General features: G+C 42.1%; 2 protein-coding genes across 2 annotated transcripts; both read left to right on the plus strand.

The window, feature by feature from the left end:
• Positions 1–1,156: 1,156 nt before the first annotated feature.
• On the plus strand, positions 1,157–14,307 carry LOC311098637 (cAMP-dependent protein kinase catalytic subunit beta). The gene is made up of 10 exons (XM_084139168.1): positions 1,157–1,492; positions 8,228–8,289; positions 8,566–8,694; positions 9,513–9,611; positions 9,749–9,831; positions 10,055–10,181; positions 10,439–10,534; positions 10,669–10,791; positions 11,389–11,553; positions 12,713–14,307. The coding sequence occupies exons 1-10, from the start codon at positions 1,447–1,449 to the stop codon at positions 12,836–12,838; spliced, it is 1,056 nt and encodes a 351-aa protein (XP_083995294.1). The 5' UTR covers positions 1,157–1,446; the 3' UTR covers positions 12,839–14,307.
• Positions 14,308–15,279: 972 nt separating this feature from the next.
• LOC311150668 (exosome complex component RRP41-like) lies at positions 15,280–17,373 on the plus strand. Its single transcript, XM_084188169.1, has 3 exons — positions 15,280–15,620; positions 16,084–16,290; positions 16,720–17,373. Exons 1-3 carry the CDS (start codon positions 15,450–15,452, stop codon positions 17,077–17,079), a joined length of 738 nt encoding a protein of 245 aa, XP_084044295.1. The 5' UTR covers positions 15,280–15,449; the 3' UTR covers positions 17,080–17,373.
• The last annotated feature ends 152 nt before the right edge of the window (positions 17,374–17,525 follow it).

The raw sequence follows: 17,525 nt of genomic DNA on the forward strand, positions 1-17,525 counted from the left end.
GTTGTACGAGATCTTCAGTTTCTTGGCAATTTCTCGCATGGAATAGCCTTAATTTCTCAGAACAAGAATAGACTGACGGGTTTCAGAAGAAAGTTATTTGTTTCTGCCCATTTTGAGCCTAATCGAACCCACAATTGCTGATGCTCCAGATACTCAACTAGTCTCAAGAAGGCAGACCCCCTGGTTCGATTCCAGGCTGTATCACAACCGGCCGTGATTGGGAGTCCTATAGGGCGGCGCACAATTGGCCCAGCGTCGTCCAGGTTTGGCCGGTGTAGGCCGTCATTGTAAATAAGAATTTGTTCTTAACTGACTTGCCTAGTTAAATAAAGGTAAAATAAAATAAAAAATTAATAAAAAAAGGCCCGTTTTATTGCTTCTTTAATCAGCACAACAGTTTTCAGCTGTGCTAACATAATTGCAGAAGGGTTTTCTAATGATCAATTAGCCTTTTAAAATGATAAACTTGGATTAGCAAACATAACGTGCCATTGGAACACAGGACTGATGGTTGCTGATAATGGGCCTCTGTACGCCTATGTAGATATTCCATAAAAAATCAGCAGTTTCCAGCTACAATAGCCATTTACAACATTAACAATGTCTACACTGTATTTCTGATCAATTTGATGTTATTTTAATGGACAAAAAAATTGCTTTTCTTTCAAAAACAAGGACATTTCTAAGTGACCCCAAACTTTTGACGGTAGTGTATGTTTCAGTAAAATTGGATTTTTAGCATTTATAGCAATGGTTATTAATTGTACTGCAGGGATGCAGCGTAAGTCGAAGAAAATTGAGGTTGTGGTGGCAGCTGCAGAGAGGTATTTGGGTGGGCGAGACTTGACATCGGAAGAGTTGCAGAGAGTGTTAAGTGGTGATGTCCCATCATTTCAGGTTGAGGGCAAGAGGTAGGAATGAATATATTTAAATAGTGGAGTAGGGTGGTGTTAATTATTAATAATATTTTTGAATTTGTGAGTGTAGTGTTAGATGGTAGAGTATTTTTTATTTTTATTTTTCAAGCAAAATATAAGGGAGTTGTATTCCAGTCTGGTAGGTTGCGGTAATGCAACAAATTGGATGCCAACCGCCGTTAAACCTCATCGAAGAAGAAGAAGAAGAAGAAGAAGAAGATTGAGTGCGATATCTCTTCACACAGAACGTCTTTGACCAAGCCATCAACAACGAATGCTTTGGGGGAGAAGTGAGAGCAGTGACCGCTAGCTGCATGTCAGCGAGATAGAGAAGAGCTAGGAAGGGTAATATCTAAAGGGGGGTTGTGTACAGGGATTTGGGCTGTAACATTATCTCTAGCTATATAGATCCAAAATAACGATTGTAGCTAGCTACGACGAATACGAGGGGACCACCACTCAACAGTGTAGCTAGCTAACGTTACCACGATCTCCCGCATTTTGAGCGATCACCGTGTCTTCCAATACGATGGGGAACACTGCTACTGCCAAGAAAGGCAACGAGCTTGAGAGCGGTGAGTTGGGATGGTCGCTGAGCATTATCAATACTGCTAACGTTAGCATGCTAACATTTGCTAATGTAATGTTGACATTTGCAATATTTTATGGAGAACAGTTTTTTGACAATCGGGAGTGTGCACAAGCTCACTTATCCCTGATGTTGTGCACATTTACATTAATTACACCCTCCCCTACACATTTTGCGATGCAGGGTATAGTAATTAGTTTGTGAATTAATCCTAGGTAGCTAGCTAGCGACAAATGAATGTGTAGCTAAATCAAAGATGGTTTAGTAACTATGTGGCTAAATTGTTACAACCTGATCCAGATGCCTATCTAGCTGCTAACATTATAGCTAGTTAGTAAGTTAGCTAGTGTGGGACGTTTTTAGCCCGTTCTCTATTATGTTGTCAGTGGCAACCTTTTTCGGGGCAGGGACTCACTTGGATGGCTACTGTTAGTTAGCAACCAACGAACTAGTTCGCTAACGTTATCTAGACATGGGTAATGTGAACTATGTAACAACAATGTTGCTAACTAGCTATATAGTTATTACCGGGCAACCAAAACGCAATTATCATGCAAGATAAGATTGTAGCTACCTAACGATACCGGGGGATTAGCTGGGAAAAGGCCTAACCATAGCCTCTATATTGGTATCTAGACAGAATAGGTTGCTAGCTAGGTAGATAGCTAGCTATCGAGTTGTATTGAATGCCATTCTGCTGTCAGGAGCTACCTAGGTAAGGTCAATGAGAGCTAGTTTCATGTCAGCGTTAGCTAACGTTAGCCACCACCAGGCCCGTGAGACATCACCAAGCCAGAGTAATGTTTAATGCCAGCTACTGTAGCAGTAACGTTAGCTTTATAGCCAGTCAGCTAAAGTCTTGACCATTTGACGGATGGCGGTCTCACGTTCTTATTGAGTAGTTATGAAGGCCTGTTGTTTTGCTATTGCATTTGTAGGTTCCAGAGAGCTGTTTTAGCTAATTTGTAATCTTACTAGCTAAAGTAAAGAGATGATTTATTAGCAACCAGAAGTTCACTGCACTCCAATGCTGCAAATATAAACGGTATACTTTTTATTTATTTATTACATGTTAGATTAACCACACTAAGGATAAGTAGTTTGAGGATAAGTAGTTGTTTTCAGTGATCAGGCTCTGCCTCTACCTCCACATCTCAGTCTTGAGGTGCTACATATATACAGCTTTCCCTCTACCCCCTTGCGCACAGCTAAACAGTGACCAAATATGGTGAAGAAATGACAAATGCCCTCTTCCCATTCATAAAACCAGGCCCGTAATACAACCTCCCCAAGTGATTTATCTCACAAGTATTTTTTGTCTTTGTTTAATCTTAGTGATGTGAAGGTCCACACAGACACAGATACACACATACACAGCACAGTTTGTCATTGACTGGAAGGGCTTGTCATCAGACCTTCGTCAGAGGATAAGGGGTATTACAAGCTTTGACGCAACTAGCCCTGGGGTTGTATTAATTGGTAATGGTACGCTTATGACGTACGTATGCTGTTAATCAATGCACAGCATACTGTGATAAAACTTAAATGTTTCCCCATGAAGGCCTATACAGTCAGGAATATGGAGACATTGGTTTGTGTACAGATCTACATTTGTGTGGATTGCATGCAGCAAAGTAATCTCACGCAAGTGAGTCCAGGAAATGTGACTGACTTCCATCCACTTCACTTTTTGTAGACTAAAATGTATGGTCATATTTTAACATGAAACATATTTATAATAGGTAGCACTTTAATGCATCTGGGTTGTTTAAAAGCTTTGTCACTTTATGATGCTGTTAATCTGCTCATATGAGATTTATTGAACTGTTGGAAGAGACCAGGCAGAGGCACATGAACCTGGCCAGCCTCTGGTATCTTCCCAGTTTCAGGAATCAAGCAATGTTCTTTGATCTGATCAGTGCAACCAAAGCCTGCACTGTGCTGTCTGTTTTCCTGCTAGTGTTGACATGACATGAGCCCCAGTCTCCCAAGCTTCTAGTGTTAAACCTGTCTAAGCTGATACAGTTCCCTGAGCTGCTGCTGCTGCTACAGATTTGTCTGGCCTGTTGCTGTTCACAGAGCCAGCAACCTGGTTCCTGATAATAGCCAATGTGTGTGTTGCGCTAGCCTGCTAACCACCTCAGCACCTTTGACTCATTGTCTTGGCTCTTGGGAGATGTCAAAACACTCCCAGTTTGGCAGGTGCATGCTGAATAGGCTAATTCTGATACTGAATTCTGAGGCTTGTTTTCACTGTTCCATGTCACAGCCTTCCATATTTTTAAATATGTTAGCCTCACATTTTCAATGGAAAATCATTACATTAGCCAACCATGTTCTTGAAATATTAGCTTAGTGGTGCTCATCTATAAAAACTGTTCTGTACTACTGTACTCAGGTGTACGTTCTACTATACAATACTGGACTTGGTGTAACAGATGTGATCGCGGGCCTCCCGAGTGGCGCAGCGGTCTAAGGCACTGCATCGCAGTGCTTGAGGAGTCACTACAGACCCGGTTTCGATCCCAGGCTGTGTCGCCGCGACCGGGAGACCCATGAGGCGGCGCACAATTGGCCCAGCGCCGTCCGGGTTAGGGGAGGGTTTGGCCGGCTGGGATATCTTTGTCCCTTCACGCTCTAGCGACTCCTTGTGGCGGGCCTGGCACATGCACGCTGACTTCGGTCGCCAGTTTCCTCCGACACGTTGGTGCAGCTGGTTTCCGGGTTAAGCGAGCAGTGTGTCAAGAGGCTCTCGACCTTCGCCTCTCCTGAGTCCGTACGGGAGTTGAAGCGATGGGACAAGACTGTAACTACCAATTTGGATATCACGAAATTGGGGAGAAAAAGGGGTAAAAATAAATAAATACAGATTTTATCGTACTTCTTAACTCTTGTGTTGTGTAATAAATAAATAAATAATTTCTAGACAACGATCCCAGTTGATTGTTGTTTATTCCTGTGACAATAGACAAAGGACAGCACATCAGATGTGCATAGCTTGATGATGTTGATGGCTGCAGATTTTAGCATGGAAACAACTGTGTATTAGCTGGGAGCTAATGCGACCATTACATTTTATAACATGCTAGCTAAATCACTTGTACAGCAATAACATGCATACAAAAGCACATCACTGGAAGCCCCCAATATCTAACGGGTACTGTACACGTGTGTGTGTGTGTATATATACATCAGGAAATGTACATAGTGAACCCGTACAAATTGTAAATTCGTAAATAGAATACATTATTTCACAACGTGACCTACCTCTTGCATGAATTATCAGACTGGGAAGAATTTACGTTCGCGATCTCCCCCTATCTGCAAGCCTAGCCAATGACATTACACCTTATTGACATCTGACTTGAACCAACCGGTTAGAATACATAAACATTAAATACACATTTCTGCAGTGGTAAGTGGAAACATAACCGTTACATTAGCCTAGGTTGGATTCACATTCTGTACAGTAAACCATAACCAGCTCTGGTGCCTTGTCAAAAATGTAAACATTTACATTAGCTACGTGGTCGTATATTGTCTTCTTGAATGTCATACAATACAGTAGGGCAGGGATGATACCAGTATCGCGATACTCCGTAGCATCGTGGCAAGGAAACAAAACATGAAGTGGATGTACTTCTATAGGGAAACAGCCCTAATGTTGGAAATTAACATACTTATGTTGTCATCCAGAATCACATGGACAGTGGGGAGAACAAGTATTTGATACACTGCTGATTTTGCAGGTTTTCCTACTTACAAAGCATGTAGAGGTCTGTAATTTTTTATCATAGGTACACTTCAACTGTGAGAGATGGAATCTAAAACAAAAATCTAGAAAATCACATTGTATGATTTTTAAGTAATTAATTTGCATTTTATTGCATGACATAAGTATTTGATACATCAGAAAAGCAGAACTTAATATTTGGTACAGAAACCTTTGTTTGCAATTACAGAGATCATACGTTTCCTGTAGATCTTGACCAGGTTTGCACACACTGCAGCAGGGATTTTGGCCCACTCCTCCATACAGACCTTCTCCAGATCCTTCAGGTTTCGGGGCTGTCGCTGGGCAATACAGACTTACAGCTCCCTCCAAAGATTTTCTATTGGGTTCAGGTCTGGAGACTGGCTAGGCCACTCCAGGACCTTGAGATGCTTCTTACAGAGCCACTCCTTAGTTGCCCTGGCTGTGTGTTTCGGGTCGTTGTCATGCTGGAAGACCCAGCTTCGACCCATCTTCAATGCTCTTACTGAGGGAAGGAGGTTGTTGGCCAAGATCTCGCGATACATGGCCCCATCCATCCTCCCCTCAATACGGTGCACTCGTCCTGTCCCCTTTGCAGAAAAGCATCCCCAAAGAATGATGTTTCCACCTCCATGCTTCACGGTTGGGACGGTGTTCTTGGGGTTGTACTCATCCTTCTTCTTCCTCCAAACACGGCGAGTGGAGTTTAGACCAAAAAGCTCTATTTTTGTCTCATCAGACCACATGACCTTCTCCCATTCCTCCTCTGGATCATCCAGATGGTCATTGGCAAACTTCAGACGGGCCTGGGCATGCGCTGGCTTGAGCAGGTGGACCTTGCGTGCGCTGCAGGATTTTAATCCATGACGGCGTAGTGTGTTACTAATGGTTTTCTTTGAGACTGTGGTCCCAGCTCTCTTCAGGTCATTGACCAGGTCCTGCCGTGTAGTTCTGGGCTGATCCCTCACCTTCCTCATGATCATTGATGCCCCACGAGGTGAGATCTTGCATGGAGCCCCAGACCGAGGGTGATTGACCATCATCTTGAACTTCTTCCATTTTCTAATAATTGCGCCAAAAGTTGTTGTCTTCTCACCAAGCTGCTTGCCTATTGTCCTATAGCCCATCCCAGCCTTGTGCAGGTCTACAATTTTATGCCTATTGTCCTTACACAGCTCTCTGGTCTTGGCCATTGTGGAGAGGTTGGAGTCTGTTTTGAGTGTGTGGACAGGTGTCTTTTATACAGGTAACGAGTTCAAACAGGTGCAGTTAATACAGGTAATGAGTGGAGAACAGGAGGGCTTCTTAAAGAAAAACTAACAGGTCTGTGAGAACCGAAATTCTTACTGGTTGGTAGGTGATCAAATACTTATGTCTTGCAATAAAATGCAAATTAATTACTTAAAAATCATACAATGTGATTTTCTGGATTTTTGTTTTAGATTCCGTCTCTCACAGTTGAAGTGTACCTATGATAAAAATTACAGACCTCTACATGCTTTGTAAGTAGGAAACACTGCCGATTTTGCAGGTTATCAAATACTTGTTCTCCCCACTGTGTTTATTTTCCAAGCTGTAGCACACAATCTTTTACATACAGCAGGTTTTTTAAGTACCAAAGAGTTTGGTCTGCTTTGGGTTTTCATTTTTGCCATGGAAAAAATATTGTGATACTGGTATTGTTCAGGCCATACAGTATAGTCTACTTGTCAGGCCAGGGTAATGTGGGATATTTAGGGGTTCAACACACAGAGTAGCCTATATAAAAATAACTTCACATTGATTGAAGCATTCTGTGTACTACAGTAGATCTTTGTATTTGTACAGAATTTTCCATACGATCCTAGTCACGTAATTTTGTCATGTATGTTGTGACTTTTTCATACCCACAGGAGTCCGTTTAATAACCTTTCTTATTACAGTCTTGTGTTTTTCTGTGTCAAACTAAATCACAGGATAAAAATGACAACTCTCTCTCTTACTGTCTCTTTCCTTCGCTGTCAACTTCTGTTGTTCTTCACTGCATATGGTCCATGTTTGTTGATCTGATATACTTGTTAGTACATAAATCTATCTCTCTCTGTCTTTCTTCCACATCATCCCATCCATGTGGGTGATTGTTCCTGCAAATCCTTGGGTGATCTATAGAGACTTTTGGTATGCCCATTCTTCCACTAGATGCCCAAAATGACAGAAGTCCGAAGTTCTGAACCTTGCATGCATTGATTCTATTGTAAATGAACCCAATCTTGGCTTGTAGTAGAGGTTCACTATATGCTTCGATCTATGTTCTGCCAAAACCATTACCTAAACCTGTATGTTTTTGTCATCTGCATTCTGTCATTCTGGATATCTGCTATGTTTTTCCATGTATGTTGGTTTGTCCTTGCTCGTCAAAAACAATGCTGCGAGTGTCAAAGCCTTTCCCTGAACAGTATTAGGCCCTAATGCACAGTCAGTGCAGAAAGAAAGTGATGCTCAAGAGCTCTTCATGCTTCATGAGAGACCAGTCTCTCCTCCTGTCTTAGTGAATTCTTACATCCCCCTCTCCATTTAAAAAAGAGAAACATGACATAGTGCTCTTGGCATCACTTCTTACTTAGACTGCCTGTCTTGGTTGGTGTGTGTGTGTTTTTTGTATCATTAGAAACAGAACTGTTTTGTTGTTGCGTTTCCCTTTACTCCGTACATGTATTTTGTGGATGTTCAATGCAGATGGGCATTTGGTTAGTTAGACCTTACCTGTCTTTGTCGCCATTAAGTCCCACTTCATACTGATTTTGTCACTATTGATCCCCAGCACTGTTCTAGAATTCCCACATAAGGTTCCATTAAGATTTCCTTTGTACTTTGTTGCCCGCTCCATGCAATCCAAAGTCATTAAATAGGAATCAATCATTATGCATTGACCGACAATTCCTTCCGGTGGGCTAATTGTGCCTGTGTTTCTACCTTTCTTCCATACAGTGAAAGAGTTTCTAGCCAAAGCCAAAGAAGACTTCTTACGGAAATGGGAATGTCCACCACAGGTGAGATGTTTTCAGTGCTCAGAGGCCTTGCCTGGAGCTACAAATCCAGGGTTTGGGGACTCTTTCTCATTTACTTTTTCTGCTATTCCTCACATTCTATCTCTTGGCCTTCTCAACCGTATTGGGGGAGAAGGTCCAAGGTCCTTCACCAATGTGTTTTGAGAGTGGATGTGAAGAATATCTAAGTTGAACTGAGTAAAAGCCTTGGACTGCTGCTGTGGTCTATCCATTAGGTAGGCCTAAACCACTTCCTATGATTTGTGTTACCCATTCCAGAGCACGACGGGCCTAGATGACTTTGACAGGCTAAAGACCCTGGGTACAGGCTCATTCGGAAGAGTCATGCTGGTCAAACATAAAGGAACAGAGCAGTTCTTCGCCATGAAAATACTGGACAAACAAAAGGTGGGTGCCCAGTGGAAAATAGCTGGCCTTTTGTAACATATTGCAGGATGGGTAACTCATGTATATTTGCGCAGACTTGGCAATTTATCACCTTGCTACGGGAAGAGGATGAAGAGATGCTATTTTAGGGGATAAAAGGGGGCAACAAGTGCAAAGCCGTGGTCGAGTGGGTAACATTCCCGGCAGCAAGCACATGTATGCATCCCTAATGAAAACCAGGGTTCAATCTCTGTCTCCCCCCTTCCACCTATGTCTCCCTCAGTGGAGGCTGCAGAGGGGAGGACAGCTCATAATAATGGCTGGAACGGAGCGAATAGAATGGCATCAAACCATGTGTTTGATGTATCTGATACTATTCCGCTCTAGCCATTATCACACGCCCGTCCTCCCCAATTAAGGTACCACCAACCTCCTGTGGTCTCTCTCCATACTCCCATCCCATCAGTTTTCACCTGTCTAAATGAAGCATTCAAAATATACTAAAAGATAGCGTGCAATTCCACTCCCTTTAAAATAAAAATAAAAGGGGGCAACAATGATATAAAACACTGTAGATGTTATATGGTAGCATAACATAAGTACTGTATCATTGTGTAGTGTAATGTCTGCCTGGCTCCTCCCATCACTAGCACACATATGATCTGACCTGTGAGTGTCTGGATTATTATTATATCATTTCTCTTTTAATTACTGACATTTTAAAAGCTGCCCCCCTCCCCCAACCTCTGTACTGTTTTGTCATGCCATCACTAACAGTAAACAAAAATGTAATTTGTCGGTCAAGACAGTTGTCTGATGATCACTTCTTTGTCTATTAGGTGGTGAAACTCAAGCAAATAGAACACACGCTAAACGAGAAGAGAATATTGCAGGCTGTGTCTTTTCCCTTCCTCGTCAGACTTGACTATGCCTTCAAGGTACAGTTCACACAAAAAAAGGCTTATAGTGTTTTTCAATCTGGCCATTGAGATCTGGCCTCTTTATTAGGCTATTCAGTTATTATCATCTCAGTATCTGTATGGATTTGTTTACATCTGTTTGTGTCCCTCCACAGGACAACTCCAATTTGTACATGGTGATGGAGTACGTTCCAGGAGGAGAGATGTTCTCACATCTAAGACGAATCGGAAGGTTCAGGTGAGTGTCTGTCTGCTGAACTTTCTGTGCCTCAATACAAAACAAGGTTGATTCCAGATTGTTTATAGATGATTGTTGATTGAAAATTTATATTTTGGATAATTTTGTAACCTATACTTTGTTTATTTCAGTGCTTATGTAGTTGGTAGTTAATTAAAACTCTTCATTTTCTGCCATTATATCATCAGTTAAACGGGTTCTTCTGTCTTTTCTTCCATCACAGTGAACCACACGCACGGTTTTATGCAGCCCAGATAGTACTGACGTTTGAGTACCTCCATTCACTTGACCTTATCTACAGAGATCTGAAGCCTGAGAACCTTCTAATCGATCACCACGGCTACATCCAGGTATGTGGGACCGGTGCTTGAAGTGGATCATTTTTATTTTACAGCACCACTGTTCAAATTTTAGAGCCACTATTTCATAAGAGATGCTGGTATTCGAGCAGTAGAACATTTGAGGTGCCAGTACTGTATACCGGTGAGCACAGACCCAACTCGAGCACTGTGCGTGACACATCACTCCCTGTGGACTGTACTGTAGTGTTGGGTTATATTTTCTCTGCTATGTTGCTTTACTGACTGTACATGTTCTTGATGGTCAGGTGACCGACTTTGGATTCGCAAAGAGGGTAAAAGGCAGAACCTGGACGTTGTGTGGAACTCCAGAGTACCTGGCACCCGAGATCATCCTCAGCAAGGTGGGAGTCCTCACACACACACAAAAACACACACACAGTACATGAAATTACTCCATTTGAAGACATGGAACATAATTTGTTGCCCTGGATTAGATATGTGACTATGAACTACATTGTCATTGTGCTTTGTGTAGGGTTACAACAAAGCAGTGGACTGGTGGGCCCTGGGGGTCCTTATATATGAGATGGCTGCTGGATACCCTCCCTTCTTTGCTGACCAGCCCATTCAGATCTATGAGAAGATTGTGTCTGGAAAGGTAAGGACAAGTCCATTTTACAACCTGGCCAACCCATTTCACCTGCAGTTTAACACATTTTGAACACCTGTCTTGTTCTCATTAAGTAAGCTGAACTCAGTGGGAGCCTGAGTGGCGCAGTGGTCTAAGGCACTGCATCGCAGTGCTAACTGTGCCACTAGAGATCCTGGTTCGAATCCAGGCTCTGTCGCAGCCGGCCGCGACCGGGAGACTCATGGGCGGCGCACAATTGGCCCAGCGTCGTCCAGGGTAGGGGAGGGAATGGCCGGCAGGGATGTAGCTCAGTTGATAGAGCATGGCGTTTGCAACGCCAGGGTTGTGGGTTCGATTCCCACGGGGGGCCAGTATAAAAAAATAAATAAGTATGTATTCACTAACTGTAAGTCGCTCTGGATAAGAGCGTCTGCTAAATGACTAAAATGTAATGTAAATGAGTTAACTGTCCAATGAAGGCTTGTCTGGCTTTTGGCTTATGTTTGTTGTGAAAGCCTCTTCCGTCTTAAATCAATCACTTGCTTTAGAGGGCTAACGAGGAGCAAATGTACATTTGTCAATACATCACCATTTAGACAAACCTTAACATGTGTCCCCCTGTAGGTCCGCTTCCCATCCCACTTCAGCTCTGACCTGAAGGACCTGCTGAGGAACCTGCTGCAGGTGGACCTGACCAAACGCTACGGCAACCTGAAGAACGGCGTCAACGACATCAAGGGACACAAGTGGTTCGCCACAACGGACTGGATCGCCATCTACGAGAGGAAGGTACGTCAAGGCTATGTTGGAAGATGAGGACAATCAATGCAAAGTTAAATTGCTCTTTATAACACCTAACTTTTATGAAACACACTATTTTATTGATATCCAGTAGCACTTTCTTGAGCATTGTAGGATTGGGCCATTTTTACGATTGCATGTTCACCTTTTCTGCCCCAGAGTAGCGAACTCAGCAGGATGATGGACTTGTAAATGTTGACAGAGGTTTGTAGTCTGTCCATCCTTTGGCCTGATAAACTTTTTGCATATTCTGCAAGTGGCTTCGGTCTGCTGGCTCACCTTTATTATTTGGCCTGAAACCGAACAACTGCCAAACAGGCGAAGATGTGCTTTTTTTCCCCCCACCAAGTCAGCCATCGTTTTTTTCTGATTTAGCTTAAGGCAGGCTATACTATAGTTACTAAGGGAAATCCCTTCACAGTCAAACTGTCGGAAAGTAGCCTTATCATTTTAAATTTTAGTAATTTAGCAGATGCTCTTATCCAGCGCGACTTACAGTTAGTGAGTACATACCTTATGGAGAAAGAATGTCGCAAATGCACTTACTCAGATGATCAAGATGAAATAACAATAGCCTACACTTGATGTGGCTTTAATATTCATTTTTTTTAATGTAGGCTAATATAACTGATATCCGAGTATTTTTATGGACAAGAGAAACAAGCCCTACCGATTTGATACTCATTCTGCAGCCTAGACTAGATTAAAAAAATAACTAGGCCTAACACTTGTTTTGAACAATGATTTAATTAGATTGTTTGTGGCTTTTGTAACAATTTAAATGAAAATAATGACATTATGCACCAAATCACAGTTATGGTATGTGTCCTTTATATTGCGTTCTTTCCGCCAATTGACCCCTCTGAAGAAAAACATTTGACGATACTATCGTATATCAACGATGTTTGGACAGGACGATGGGATGATGTCATTACAGACATTGCCCAACCCTAGAGCATTGTGATCTTGCAACAATAGTCTTTATGGAGTCATAATAATGTTTTCTATTTGACTCACTAGAATAACTTCATAAAGTAGTTTGCTGAAAGGAGGCCTTACCTAGGCATCTCTAGAAGAACTGGCTTTGTTTCCTCTAAGGCAAACTCCCTCACTCTGCTCCTGGTTGTGCTGCTCTCTGTGTTTTCAGGTGGAAGCCCCGTTCATACCAAAGTGTCGAGGCGCTGGAGACACGAGCAACTTCGACGACTACGAGGAGGAGGAGATCCGCGTCTCCGTAACGGAAAAATGCGCAAAGGAGTTTTCCGAGTTTTAGCTTGTGCGAACGTGGATATATCAGGGCTAAAACACACATGAAAAATAAGGGGATCTTTGCACTCTTCTAAAGACTTTGGGTTGGAGCAGAGACCATTGTTCAACTATTACTACGTAGTTCCTTCATTCCACAAGGCTGAATGAGGTCGCCATGATCCTTGGGTGCCGATGATAACACCTTCACTGTCACACACACTTGCATATTAAAGCAGACACGTCACCTTTCTTTTTTAAACCCCTCTACCCACTCTGTTTTTGAACTTTGTAGCAGTTGTTGTTGTCATGGATGTTGTGCTCCCCTTTACAGCTGTGATAGTTTTTGATTTAGGAGGAAAACCAGAAACCAGATTTATTATATGAGACAAAGGCCAATTGAATATTATAAGTCCACGCAGTGTAACTTCAAACCGATTTGCCTGTGGCAATATCGCACATGATTGTGTGGTTTTGTAGGGCATTGCCTCTAGTTGTCAAACGTTTATATTCTTAGTCTGTTACAAGTCTGAGATGGTTTTCAAGAAAAAAATAGGACAATGTTTTGGCCATCTTTCAGAAATATTATTTGTCCTTTGTGTATAATGTTTGTCACTCTAAGACATTTTAAACACCCTTGAGTGTTAAGAGCATGACCAAAATACAACTCATTGGGTGACCGAGGAAGAGAGGTCCCTTCCTTTCTTTGCCTTTTGCCTTAGAGAGCCAATTCCAACACCCCCACAAAGTGCCCATTCTCTGGGTCATTGGTATTCTGGCCCTGTAACAGGGAAGTCATTGCAGAGAATGGCGAACCCAATTACAAACAGAAATTAACAAAACTGTGATTGTTGTTTCTGTTTGTGCCAGAGAAATTCTAGAATTTGTTGAATTTATAATCTCTCCTTTTAATTTACCATATTTTAATCCATGGATTAAAATTGAAGGCTTTTTGGTCCCTAAAATGTAAGATCCGCTAATAAAAAAGGACCCTTTTATAAATTAATCTGTGGAGCTCCAAATGCGTAAGTGAAATATGGTGTACTCTTTAAATTGATCAGTTCAGTGTGTATAGTGTTGTGACTTTTGCCTCAACATTGTTAGTGGACCCAGTACACACTTCATAACAATATATTGATGCTAAGACGTTTTACAAGCTTCTCAGAAGGGATCGCAAAACAATTTGTTTTCCATGTTTTTCCCCTATTGCTGTTCTTGACCTCTCTCCTTTCCTTGTTTGTTTCATTCTTATGACAGAATGTAGAGTTGCAACTTATAGGTATGCATATTGTTTAAAATGCTTGATTTCAAGGTACATGTTTTTTCTCACAGACGTACACTGGCAAAAAAAACTACTAAAAACAAGACTGCTCCTTTGTATCACATAATCCAGTCATTGTTCAGCTCATTACATTATACGTACAGTATATGCATTGTTTCATATGTTTTTATTTATACACATTAGAGATGCTAATAAATTTTATTTTTTAAAAGTGTCAAAGTTTGGAACGTTTTTTTTGCCCATAACAGCATACTGCTCTAGGAGTGTTCATATGTGGGTTTTATTTTTGTCAAACTATAAATCAGGACAACATCCAAGAGGCTACATTGGATACATCACACATCATGACTGAAATGTTCATGTACTTTTTAATTACTACTACATTTACCAAATATGAAGTATTCTAGCTGTATTGGATCATTTGCGCATATGCCCACTTAGTTAAATCGCATAACAATAGCAATCATTTCAAAGAGCGGCGGCAGGTAGTTTAGTGGTTAAGAGCGTTGTGCCAGTAACCGAAAGGTCGCTGGTTCTAATCCCTGAGCCAACTAGGTGAAAAATCTGTCGGTGTGCCCTTGAGCAAGGCACTTAACCCTAATTGCTCCTGTAGGTCGCTCTGGATAAGAGCATCTGCTAAATGACAAAAAATAAAATTAAAATTAAACCAAATATAAAAAATTAAATAAAAAGAGTTTGGCTATAAATGAAGAAAGTAATTCAGAGGAAATTGTGTCAATCTTCGTTTTACTGTTTACAATTCACAAATGTTTACCTTTCCTGTAAAAGCATTTGTATGGTAATGGAAGATGTGTTAAATGTAGAATTCAAGCTGAATAGAAGCTGAAGTAGTAAGGATAGTACTGTATGTATGGTGGGTCTGATAACTTTAGTACACCGCATTCTATCAACAATGAAATATGCCTAAAACATGCTTTCAGTGGTGCTATCCAACTCCTGACACCAATGTAGTTAATTAGGGGGTACCCTGACAGGGACTCAAACCCTAGTCACTGTGACTAGTTCCAAACCAAATTATACCCAGGGTAAACTGTTTAAGAGTCAAACTGAAGCAAACAGAGCAAAATGAACGAAACGGGGAGCGACCTACCCGAATTTGTCCAATAGAAACTCTCGTTTTCGTTGCAAAACGTTTCCCGTTTGGATTAAACGTTGGAAAACGTTTTGCAACAGAATCGGCGCAATGAATATACCCCAAATCTCTTGGCGAGGACGCCAAATCGTCTTTGGTTTTGTTTTGAATGCCTAAAGCCACCGTATCTACTCGTGGGCGTGTGGGTAATGTCGTCTATAACACACGTGCCTAATTTTCTTATGCCAGTTCAAACGTTCAAAGATGGCAGGCCTGGAATTATTGTCCGACCAAGGATATCGTCTTGATGGAAGAAAAGCTACTGAGCTGCGCAAAGTACAAGCTCGTATGGGTGTATTTGCCCAAGCTGACGGGTCTGCATACATAGAACAGGGAAATACCAAAGCGCTGGCAGTTGTGTATGGCCCTCATGAAGTAAGTTTCTTGCTAAGCTAGCATGTTAACTAGATAGATAACAAATAAAATACAATTTTATTGACACGCTAGTTTGCATAGAACTGAGATGTATTAACTATGGAAATTACTTTAGCTCGGCTAGCATTTGAGCTCAGTTTATTTATCCTAAATATAATATTGTTCCTAACTAGCTACATAGCTACAAATGTGTTCAGCCTCCTTGTTCTAGTCTAGAGCTAAACTAGCCAGTCTGCACACTTCCACCTCTGCCTAGGGTCCAGACCTCTTGGCAGACATGGTAGTATACTCACATACAGGGAGACTACACTCTTCCACTTATGGAGAACTTGGGGCTATCTTACTGCTGCCACCAATGCAGCGATTGAGAAGGAACAGTTGTATCAGGACTTGAAGAACCAGTGAGGTTGCAGGCCTCACTCACCTGTGTGCATTGTCAAATCAAATCTTCTCTGTTCTCCAGGTGCGAGGGTCCCGCAGCAAGACCCTCCATGACCGCGCTGTCATCAACTGCCAGTACAGTATGGCCACCTTCAGCACAGCGGAGAGGAAGAGGAGACCCCACGGGGACCGCAAGTCCACAGAGATGAGCCTTCACCTCAAGCAGACTTTTGAGGCAGCAGTGTTGACTAATCTGTACCCACGCTCTCAAATAGACATTTATGTCAAGGTACCACAATATTTCAGATCTGAATGAATTATGAAATTGGTTGTGGTGGAATCTGCACTATTAATAAAATGGTGAATGAAAGTGGTTGTATATCCAGTCTTTGGGATTTGGAACTAATGTTAAGTTTTACTCTGTTAGTTTCATGTTCTCAGGGGTGTATTCATTAGTTGTTCAGAGTTTTTCTTCTGTTGCATAATGTTTTGCAACGGAAACTATTTATCGTTGACTCTAGGAACCAAACAGAAGCAAACTGAACAAAATGGGAAGGGACCAACCTAAATGAGTCCAATAGAAACACTCACTTTTGCAACAGAATCCAACTAATGAATAGTGTAGAGGTTTCTTCATCAAATTGAACACTTAGACATGGGGCTTGATAAGTCAACCTGACTTGAATTGAAACACTTCACACTCTCTCTTCCCTGTCAGATCTTGCAGTCAGACGGTGGGAACTACAGTGCGTGTGTGAACGCCGCCACTCTGGCAGTGATCGACGCGGGTATCCCCATGCGTGACTATGTGTGCGCCTGCACTGCAGGCTTTGTGGACGAGACGCCGTTGGCAGACCTGTGCCATGCTGAAGAGAGTGGAGGGGGCACATCACTGGCCTTGGCATTGCTTCCCCGTGGTGGGCACATCGCCCTGCTACAGATGGACGCCCGACTCCACCAGGACCACCTAGAGACACTGATGGAGGCGGCCATGACGGCCTGTAAGGGTGTCAGCAAAGTGTTGGATGAGGTGGTGAGACAGCATCTTCAGGAGGTGTCTGCACTGACCGGAGAGTGATGTGGTGTAGCTTGGACTTTGTGGTAGATTGGCCTATTTAGTCATTTAGCAGACGCTCTTAGCCAGAGCGACTTAGTTAGTGAGTGCATACATTTTTCATACTGGCCCCCCGTGTGAATCGAACCCACAACCCTGGCGTTGCAAGCGCCATGCTCTACCAAATGAGCTACAGCCTATAGTGAATGGCCTGGGGAGGTGGAGGCGCAGATAGAGGATTAATGTTGTATTTTTTTAATGTACACTCATGCTCTGCTTTTGTATGAAATGCCTTATAAACAATTACATTTAAACCCATTGATGTGTTCTGTCTGTGTTTGAGTGATCCATAAGTGGACCGAGAGGATTTGTGGACAGAGCGAGCCATAATGTAAGTCTACATAAGAATCTGGGATCGGATAAATCAATCAGTCAGCAGAAATAAAACTGTATTGGAGTGTAGCATCATA

The sequence above is a fragment of the Coregonus lavaretus genome (assembly GCF_964263955.1).
Source record: "Coregonus lavaretus genome assembly, chromosome: 23".
In the NCBI taxonomy this organism is placed as follows: Eukaryota; Metazoa; Chordata; class Actinopteri; order Salmoniformes; family Salmonidae; genus Coregonus; species Coregonus lavaretus.

Excerpts from the sequence above, each read along its gene's own strand:
- LOC311150668 (XM_084188169.1), top strand. The coding sequence starts at position 15,450 with ATGGCAGGCCTGGAATTATTGTCCGACCAAGGATATCGTCTTGATGGA. Across the intron at positions 15,621-16,083 it reads TTGTGTATGGCCCTCATGAA|GTGCGAGGGTCCCGCAGCAA; the intron begins GTAAGTTTCTTG and ends TCTGTTCTCCAG. Across the intron at positions 16,291-16,719 it reads AAATAGACATTTATGTCAAG|ATCTTGCAGTCAGACGGTGG; the intron begins GTACCACAATAT and ends CTTCCCTGTCAG.
- LOC311098637 (XM_084139168.1), top strand. The coding sequence starts at position 1,447 with ATGGGGAACACTGCTACTGCCAAGAAAGGCAACGAGCTTGAGAGCG. Across the intron at positions 9,612-9,748 it reads GACTTGACTATGCCTTCAAG|GACAACTCCAATTTGTACAT; the intron begins GTACAGTTCACA and ends GTCCCTCCACAG. Across the intron at positions 9,832-10,054 it reads AGACGAATCGGAAGGTTCAG|TGAACCACACGCACGGTTTT; the intron begins GTGAGTGTCTGT and ends CTTCCATCACAG.